This window comes from Saccostrea echinata, unplaced genomic scaffold, assembly GCF_033153115.1.
Source record: "Saccostrea echinata isolate AGI-Se365-2 ecotype Australia unplaced genomic scaffold, CSIRO_AGI_Sech_v1 ptg000046l, whole genome shotgun sequence".
Taxonomy (NCBI): domain Eukaryota; kingdom Metazoa; phylum Mollusca; class Bivalvia; order Ostreida; family Ostreidae; genus Saccostrea; species Saccostrea echinata.
Window position 1 is genome coordinate 4,890,624 of NW_026889795.1, and position 10,430 is coordinate 4,901,053.

The 10,430-nt window shown below is 32.9% G+C and overlaps 2 protein-coding genes across 3 annotated transcripts in view; one reads left to right on the forward strand and one right to left on the reverse strand.

Moving 5' to 3' along the window:
* Positions 1–8,522, forward strand: part of LOC133202181 (secretin receptor-like) — a 65,015-nt gene extending 56,493 nt beyond the window's left edge. The window contains exons 9-15 of one of the 2 annotated variants that reach the window (XM_061337955.1): positions 466–526; positions 936–1,005; positions 1,341–1,432; positions 1,671–1,694; positions 4,770–4,929; positions 5,829–5,870; positions 6,527–8,522. In XM_061337955.1, coding sequence (XP_061193939.1) covers positions 466–526; positions 936–1,005; positions 1,341–1,432; positions 1,671–1,694; positions 4,770–4,929; positions 5,829–5,870; positions 6,527–6,898 — 821 coding nt within the window. In that variant the 3' untranslated portion in view covers positions 6,899–8,522. The remainder of the gene's footprint in view (positions 1–465; positions 527–935; positions 1,006–1,340; positions 1,433–1,670; positions 1,695–4,769; positions 4,930–5,828; positions 5,871–6,526) is intronic. The other variant, XM_061337956.1, reaches the window with a different exon arrangement.
* LOC133202179 (uncharacterized) overlaps positions 1–10,430 on the reverse strand; it is a 392,144-nt gene that overhangs the window by 285,676 nt on the left and 96,038 nt on the right. The gene's annotated exons all lie outside the window — the stretch shown is intronic.

A 10,430-nucleotide genomic window follows, 5' to 3' on the forward strand; every position in this document is an offset into this window, starting at 1 on the left:
ACAGTTATTCTCAGTTAGATTGAGCAGCGATAAAATATTTCTCAGTTAGATTCATAATGGTCAAATGTTATTCTCAGATTCAGTAATGATCAATATAATGTTATTCTTAGCCATATCAGTAACAAACATTATTCGCTGTAAAATTCAGTAATGATCAAATGTTATTCTCAGTAAGATTCAGTAATGATTAAACGTTATTCACAGTTAGATTCAGTAATAATGATCAATTTTTATTCAAATATTCAGTAATGGTCAAATGTTATTTTCTGTCAGATTCAGTATTTGCAGACTAGATTCCGTAATTATCAAATGTTATTCTCAGTTAGATTCAGTAATTGCCGGATAGATTCAGTCATGACAAAAAGTTATTTTCAGATTCAGTTATATTTAAAAATATAAAGCGTGATCAAATGTTATTTTACAACAAATTTATGTTTATTTAATTCCCCTTGTATCCATTTACAGTATTTCCATTAAGTTTTGTTCTGCCTTGGGTTCTTGTGCGGATCTTTGAATTCAATGAACTGTGAGTATACAAAATACAAACACTGGATTGAATAAATCTTGCTTTTGGTCCTAAATATCAAAAATTGTAAATTAAATTGATCGATATTTTTAAATTAGACCTTTTTCACATGAGCGAGATAAATATCAGGGATAATTATCTATTATACCCTGCTTGCAGACATTTGACACTTAATACTGCAACATGAGTTTGTTGGATGGTTAATCGATCGGTTATGGTTTCCACCATTGAAAACGTTTTTGCTTGATGGTCATCAAAACTCTATACATAGATTCCTTAATATTCCAATAAACCCTTATAATTTTGAAGACACGATCATTAATCATTTTACTGACAAATATAACAATATACTAGTAAATAACAATAGGAGATCTAGCTGACGATTACAGATTTTTATTTTCATTTCCAGCTGTTGGAATATTCAGAAGAATAAGCTGATCACGTTCATTATATACGGACCAATAACAGCCACAGTTCTGGTAAATTTTCAAATGTATACCAATATGTATAAACTTATCATTTCAGTTTATTCTAGAAAAGCATTTGTTTGTCAAACTTAAAAAAAATCTTTTATTGTATGGCGGCCAACGGGAAATAACTCTTGCTAATTTGGGCCTACTGAAAACTATCTATTGTACATTGTATGACTTAAAATGTTGACTGAAAAGTGAAAATATTCTTGATGAATATGGAACTTTTTATTCTTGATGACATGTAGAACTGTTTATTCTTAATGAAATGTAGAACTTTTTGTTCTTAATGAAATGTAGAACTTTTTATTCTTGATGCATATGACATGTAGAATTTTTTTTAGATACAGTTTATTATTTTCATTAACATCGTGCGAATATTATTCACCAAACTCCATGCATCATCCGGGCATCAGACAAACAGCTTCCGTTACAGGTGTGTATATCTCAGAAATGATATGATTTAAAATGGCTGGAAACCTATTGTTCTACGACCACCAGTTTGCCTTCTTATAGCATCTAGAATCCTTTAATGTGGAATATATCCTAAAATCGCTTCCATTAATTTATTTTGTTTCAGAAGACTCTTTTTTATTGTGAATTTTAATTATCCTCTTTGATTTCGTTTGATGGTTGTTATAGAATGTTACCTCTCCATCTTATTTCTATTTTAGTCACATTGACGGTCACATGATCAGGTAAACAGGATGTTGGATATTTTTTTAGTAAATAGGAAGTTAGGTGTTTTAATACTAAGTGTCTAGCGTTACCTATCGCCTGAAAAATATTTGTATGTGCACGTGTAATGGTTAGTGGACCTGTAAAATAACAGTATAGCTGGAGACAATGTTACATTAGTATTTGTTCGCCCCAGTGAATTGAATATATCTGTATCTATACTCATATTGGTTGAAAACCAGAACAGCTTCTGTTGGTAAGATGTAATGTCACCCTCTATCTGTCTGTCTGTATGTATGTATATCTGTAAACAATCTTTCGATTGCTATATGCTGCAGTTTTAGGCTCAATAAGTTGACTACATCACGATACATAATTCTGTATGTATCTATAATTAATCCATAAGAATGTTTTCATGAGTCTATATATATAAGTCGAATTATACTTTTAATTTTCCTTTTTAGCTCACCTGAGCTGAAAACTCAAGTGAGCTTTTCTGATCACCCGTTGTCCGTCGTCCGTCCGTCTGTAAACTTTTCACATTTTAACTTCTTCTCAAGAACCACTGGGCCAAGTTGGTACAAAGCATCCTTGGGTGAAGGGGAATTTAAATCATTAAAATGAAGGGCCAAGCCCTCTTTCAATGGAGATAATCATTAAAAGACAAAAATAGGGTGGGGGTCATTAAAAAATCTTCAGTAAAGCCAGTAAAGCTGAAACTTATGTGGAAGCATCCTGGAATAGTGTAGCCCGGATTTTAAAATTTTAAAATCATGACCCCCGGGGGTAGGGCGTGGCCACAATAGGGAATCCAAGTTTTACATTAAATATATATGAAAAAAATCTTTAAATATTTTCTCCTCAAAAACCACTGTCCCAGAAAAGCTTATACTTATGTTGAAGCATCCTGGGGTAGTGCAGATTCTAAATTGTTCAAATCATGACCCCCGGGGGTAGGGCTGGTCCACAACAGGGAATCCATTTTTACATAGAAATATATAGGAAATTTTTTTATAAAATCTTCTCCACAAGAACCACTGGACCAGAAAAGCTGAAACTCATGTGGGATCATTCTGGGGTAGTGTAGATTCTAAATTGTTCAAATCATGACCCCCGGGGGTAGGGCGGGGCCACAATAGGGAATCCAAGTTTTACATTGAAATATATCGGAAAAATCTTTAAAATTTAAATCTTCTCCTCAAGAACCACTGGCCCAGAAAAGCTGAATTCATACGTGAAAGCATCCTGGGGTAGCGTAGATTCTAGATTGTCAAAATCATAACCCCGGGGGTAGGGCAGGGCCACAATAAGTATTACAAGGTAGAAAGTCTGTAGAAGAACAGCAGGGTTAAAGTTATTCAGGGGAGCGTTGTGGCCCATGGGCCTCTTGTTTTATTTAAACAAATGTTTGTTTTTTGTTTGTTTGTGTTTTGGTTTGTTTGGTTTGGGTTTATTTTTTTTTTATTTTTACTTTTAATGACTAGTCTGACTCATGGAGCGGGGGGGGGGGGGGGGGGGTCCTGAACTCCCACACACCTTGAATCCGCCACTGAAGTGAAACTCGATAAATAAATGCTTAAATCTCAAGAAAGGTTCTCGAATCTTATTGCTACATGTGCATGCAAATATATAAATGAAAATCAGTTGGGCTACAGTCTCATCAAGTTTTTATTTTGCCCTTTTAAGTTTGAAATGAACCAGACTAATGTGCGAATTTGTCTACATTCTTGGACTATGATATTTTCACTCGGTGGTTCATCAAAAATTTAGTTCAGAGGTACATGTATGTTTAACATGTGTATATCATGTAGGTGTATGTTGTTTGATAGGTGTAGATGATGCATCCTTGTTTTCTTAAATGCTGTGGTGACAAGAATATACATAACAGTGGTATCATACAGGGAATTTTTCGTTACAACAGGATCTAAATTTCATGTAATCAGGCCTGTAGCAACGGTTTCAAAAGTGGGGGAGGGGGGGGGGCAACTTCCCAAAATTATCTGACAAGCAAAAAAAAAAAGCTAATTTACTGTCCAAATTCTGAAATTTGCCTGTGCTCAACCTTACAACATCAAAAAGTGGGGGGGGGGGGGGGGCAACCAGCATCTAAAGGAAAATTTACTATGGCAAAAACTATACTCAGAAAAAAAGGGGGACAACACCCCCCCTCCCGGCGTTCTACGGGCCTGATGTTAACTTTTGCTTAAGTCAAGGCGTTAAGATTTCTCGGTCAAATGTTCTCAACATCTTTACTTTAAAGCCACAATCATTGCATATGTCTGCAGACCATCATAAAGGCGCTTTAAAATATGTATCCAGTCAAATTGAACTTTGACCTGGATGCGCAGTCCACCGGAAGTAGATTCATTTGGATTACTAGTATATTAAAGTATAAAATTATATGCATGTAGATTTGGTTTTTGTGTTATAGCTTATTAATAAATGAGTATTGTCTTCAGTGGAAATCGAATTTAAGCATGCTTGGTGTATAGTTTCTTATGTTGTATATTTTGTAATCTAATCAAAAGATATTCACATTTATAAATCTTTATGTATTAAATATACTGTATTTAAAGCCAAGTCTTTTTTTCTTCATTGCATAGATGACTATTGTTAAAACATAACTATAAAATTGGCCTTTGGAATTAAAGATACTTCATGTACGTTTTCATAAATATCACAATACACGACGCTTTCTTTTTTATTACATTTTGAATATTGTAAAAAAAAAAAAGAAAAAGATATGCTCATAAAACGAAACAACAGAAAGAGAAATGTGTTGTTTATTGATATTTGAGGGAAACTTATTTTGGGATTTTATCACCGGCCTTCATAAAACAAAATTCTTTGTGAACATTAATATTGATTAGATTAAACTGAAAATTTATCCAATCTCTAATAAACTCGCCATAGTAGTTGCATATGTACAAACATACGAATGTAAAGTAGATTTTTATGGATTTGGACAAGCATTCGTAGAATTTTAGGTAGCTTTTTATTTTTTAAGCTGATGACGGTATCAATTTCTTTCCTTTAAATGGTTTCTAAAAAGCTCGTGATAAACATTCAGTTGATGATTCGTCTTTGTTTTTCAGACGCTTGGCTAAATCCACGCTGATCCTTATTCCCCTGTTTGGGGTTTATTACATCATATACTCTGTAAATTACCTCATGTCAAGCTTTGGCTATCTGGATGAAAAGTCATTGATGTACTTCATCTTGTGGTGGTCGGAATTGTTCTTCAACTCCTTCCAGGTAAAGTACGAAACCAATTTGTGTAACAGAAAAAGCTGAGTGCTAGATAGTATAATAATGCGAAAAATTACTCTTCTAGATCTTGATATACAAATACTAAATTATACATGTACATTACTGTAAAATCTGTGAGGTTCGAATCCACTTTACATCCTTTCCTATATTTACCAATAAATATTTGACGACGTTATTTTTATGGTTTGCATCAGCGTTCAGTTGGAGGTTTAGAAAAAAAAAGATATCATGTTTACATTAATAAGTAAAATCAATTACTTCCTCTGCTCCCACTTTTGAATGATTTTAGGATATTAGCCTTGTACAACAGCCTTTTGGCGTAAAATTCCTGCATGAAATTATGCCTTGGGGATAAGTAACTACGAAAAACTACGCGAAATTTTTTCTTTCATGGATTTCTGCACATAAATGGACCTTTGTTAATGATATGGGATCAGAGGTCATTCATAAGCAATATTGCAACCTTGCAAGTTATATATTCGCAAGTGTATTTCTTTTATGGATGGAAGAGGTGGGGGCTTAAAAAATCAGTCAGTCAGTTACAGTTAATTAATAAGTTATTAATTGAATGATTATTTCTCTCTATTGATATTCTATTTTTCTCATTAAAGCATAAGTCTCGGCGAGCTAATAAGCTGACAGTTGTGTTTCTGTAGTATCTGTAAACTGTTGTGAATTTCTTAAAAAAGAAATTGTTTATCCCTGATACTTCGGTATAAACATGTTTAACAGTACTAGTATGATTTAGATGCCTTGGCTTTCAGGATGCTTGTCTGTTGATATTCCTTAAAAAACATACACACTGTTCAGAAAAATTTCAGGTGAGACTAGGCCAATCTCTTGTTTTGACTTCGAATCTCACTGACTTTTGATCTTTATTTTAGGGATTTATCCTAGCGATGCTTTTCTGTTTCCTAAACGCTGAGGTAAGAATGAATGTTTATTATCATTATAGTAATTTTATATAGAGTTAAATTATCAACCTTATTTCACTTGTGGAAAAGATCGATAGTTTTTAGAACAAATGAATAGAACCCTCTCCACAAAAAAGGGTTTTAGCATGGTCTATATTATAATTAGCCAGGATTTGTTAAAGTTTTTATTATTCCCCCTTTTCCCACAAAATAAAGTTTTTATTTATGAATGAAAATATTTTCGTGAGGATCCCATGCCCTTAGTTCCCCGCCCAAGCACTGTGCCTTCTTAAATCTGATGCTAAATTTTCTTAAGCTTTCCAATCATACTCCAGTAAGTTTAAAATGACTTCTATTCAAAACTTTTGTATCATGCGCTCTAACCGTAAGGAGAGAATTATATAAAATTTTGTTAGTGTGATTTTGAAGTTAAACCAATTGTTATTTATGAAAAACTTTTTACAAGATTGTATTTTCTCTGCAACGGGTAATAAATAATGTGCTTCAGCAGCTAGTCCGTCTTTTAGTTTTTGTTCTAGATCTTTATTTGATGTAATTAGAAATTACAGAAAATGTATCAATCCGAATAAGCACTATTATAATTTTGCAAAGACAGGGTCCTTATTTCGTGCTATGATTTCATGCTATGTTCATCTTTCTATCTTCAGGTGCAGGCGGAATTCAAAAAAGTTTGGCGCCGGCACATAACTGACCGGACCGGAAGTATCAGAACGACACGGACATTTTTGTCACGGACACGAAATTCTGTTAAACAACCTCCAACGTCCAATGGGAATGCATTACATAGAAGCGATGTAAAACAAAATAATCCTATTAACCAATCAGATTCAACGTTGCTAACGTCCTTCCAGAATGAGACAAACTGTGAAAGTGAAGTTCAAAGGGGAATTGTAGACACTGATATTACAGAGACCGAGATGTCACCGTGTATAAACAATAACCAGACAGTGACTGGAAACTGTGGTAAAAATAACGGAATCTGTGTCAAGGACGAATTCGCCTATAAGTCGATATCGTAGTATAAGTCGAGGGTTACTTAAATTTAATATATTAAAAAAATACTTTTTATACTAGTAATATTGTGAGCCAAATCCTTGAGAAGGAAAAAGAAAAACCTTTATGCCTATCATCTGATGATTATAAGAACCAGACTGGAGAATACTGGAAACTTACAACATACTTAATTCGATTTAAGAGTACTTAAAGCTTGAATTGATACATGTAGATTGGGTAATTTTATGGTAATTTTTAGATGTTTTGTGGGAAGCTTTTAGTAAAAGGTAACTTGATTCATGCTTGAAACTTAACATACACTCCAAGTGATATTTTTAACCCTTAAATTCTTATTTTTTATATACATGTACCAGATATTAAAGATGCAGCATACAGACTATTTGAAATATTCTGAAAACAAAAATACGAATTACGAATACGTCAAAAAAGGAAAGTTAAGGTGAATTTACCAGCATGATATGTACAATGTTACACTTGTTTATATATTACTACTTTTAAATTACATCGAAGAGGAAAAAATATTCTGTAAAACAGTTGAGGATTTTTCCTTTAATTTGGCGTGAAAAGTTGTAAATATTACATAAAAGAGAGATTGAGTATAATTCAAAGTTGTGTCAACATACAGTTAACACAAATATGAAAGACAGTCAAACAATACCTCAGTTGTAACAAAATATGAAACTTAAGAAATTTGAGTATATGTTACTTCCAAGCTTCTTGAACATACGTAACACTACACAGTTACTGCAAGTAGGGGGTGAATTAGGCTATGATCACTTCATTCTTACATGTGTAATTCATTTGATTTTCTCTGTCGTTTATTTGTGAATATTAAACATTGATATTTTTTTTATTTTCAGTACGACATTAATCACACGAAATAATATGCATATTGCGTTAGCGCAATATTTGTCTACAGATCTTATGTAATATATGACGCAATAAAAACAAGAAGCAATTCTATTTTTTGGTGTTCTACTTGATATATTAAGGTAAAGATCTAGTAAATGAGTTTAGTCTGTCTTTTGGTGCTAGATCCATTATGACGTCATAATTGATTTAATTTTATTTTTTCCCATATTTTACGGCTATAACAGAATTAAGTAGAAAATGACACATTTTCATGGAATTCATTTTGAAATCATTTCAAAAGGAACCCCGATACCTATATTCAATTTAATATCATTTTAAAGAAGAGGTCAAGAAGATATGAAAAACCGTTTACTGAGAGACTGTAGGCAATATTGATACATTTTGTTTGTCTGAGATGGAGAAAACTCCCATTTTTATTCCTGATTTTCTTCATTTTTCATTGAAAAGGGCAGTTTAAAATATGTTTTTTCGTTCCGTTTTTCTAAATATTATGCCCCGATACACCTCAATTTATTTAGCTACAATTGTAATATATTATTAAAGGAATTTGTTTCTCAAATTTGAGAAATCTGTAGGCACTCTTCATTTACTAGATCTTGACCTTAAAGTTATTTTAAACCTATCTCTCAAACAATGAGTAATGTGACGTCATGTAAGATCTTTGTTACTTTGCGTTACCTTGATGCATGAAAAACAGTTTATAAAAGGGAAATAACTGATGAATGTAAATATATCAGAATAAAATTTGATATTTTTCGGGATCTGTTTGATTTGTTTAATTCTTGATGAAAATGTGTATACCTTTAAATATTGCTCCCAAAACAAGGTTGTGAACACAATATATACTAGTTAAGTTTTATTTGACTTTCCAGTCTTAAGTATGCTACAAGGCATAATATTATAGTTACGTAGAGATAGATTTGACCAATGTTGCCGAAACAATACATGTATTTAAGAATACCATTTGGTCTTCTATTCTCAAACTTGCCACAGAGGAGGCTACTGATCAAAGAAAGGCCCTTAAGCTATTTAAGGGTCTAAGGGTCAAAGATCAATGTCTATGATAAATTAAGATGTGGACAAAATTTTAAAGACTGTAAGTTGACCTTTCGGTGTACTACTGATACCAGAGCCAAAACAACAAAGTCAAAACTTTTACTGGTGTGTATTAAGTTGAGGACAAATTTCAAAAAAAGTATCACTAAACAGTCCAATCTCATGTACCTGGTACACAGAAGAGTGGTGTCACGGGAAGGAAGGGCATAAGTTGCAGTACCAAGAGAGGTCAAAGGTGAAGGACTCTTAATGCTATTCATAATGTTGTAGACACCATGTCATTGCATTGTGTAGAAAACACAAAGAAATAAGCTTGTGAGGTAATGTTGCGTTTACGGTGACTTTTTATTTAAAACAAGATACTGTAAGATATTAAGGAAAATATTTTTCAGGTGGGAAAAAAAATTATCATTATAAATATTAATTATTTTTCTCATCTTTACTCCAACTTTACACATAATTATTTAGCTTCCTCTCAAGAACCATTTGGCCAATTTTAACCAAAGTTGGGATAAAGCATCCTTGGGTAAATGGAATATAAAATTGTTCAAATGAATGGCCTTCTTCCAGGGGGAGATAATCAAGAAAAGGAAAAATATAGGTCGGGGTCATTAAAATTCTTCTCGAGAACCACTGGGCTATAAAAAAAATAAAACTTACAGATAGAGTGAAGATTCTAAAATGTTCGAATCATAAACCCCGGGAAAGGGTGGGGCAACAATAGGGGAATAAAGTTTTGAATATTTCGATGGGAAATAAAATTAAAAATCTCTTTTTCAAGAACCGCTAGGCCAGAGAAGATGAAACTTATATTAAGCTTTCTGACAAAGTGTAGATTCTAAATTGTAAAAATTATTATAGTCCCCAAGGAACAACTGAGGCCACAATAAGAAATCGAATTTTTAAGTGGAAATATATAAGAAACAATCTTTAAAAATCTCAAGAGCCATTAGGCTTCCACGAGTAGTGTGGGGATCAAAGTTTTACATTGGAATTTATAATACAATATCTTTATGAATATCGTTCTCAATAACAATAGGGCCAGTGATATTGATATGCAAGCATCCTCAGATATATACATGTATTATACTGAAACGCAAAAGAAACGCAACATCCTATTTTAGCGGGAAATATTATATATAGGATATAATTTTGTGACTAAAATGTAAGGACATCTTAAACTTTGTAAATATCGGTAATTTAACGGTTGAATGATTTCATACCATAACCGGAAGTTAAGTTTGAGTCCGCTTAACAGAAATCAAAAATTGCATGTATAACAAAATATTTGGCAAAAATATGGGGTTTTAAGAATTTGTATCTGTTCATCATAAGTAATGAAGCAATGTTACGAAAAATAAATTCTCCTTTCTTTTCCGTAAGCGATGCCAAGGCTTCCTAAAAATGACTTGAGTACGCATTTTCATTGCTTTAGCTGGAAAATCTCAAAATAAAGGTGATGGAGAGTTGCAGATGCAAATATGCAACACATCACGCCTCAGCAGGCTCATACGTATAATTAGCATGAATGACGGTCCTTGGACCGGAAGTCCAAGGGTTACTACACTGCGCTTGGCTAGAGAAAATTCGACCTCATCATCTGAAAAA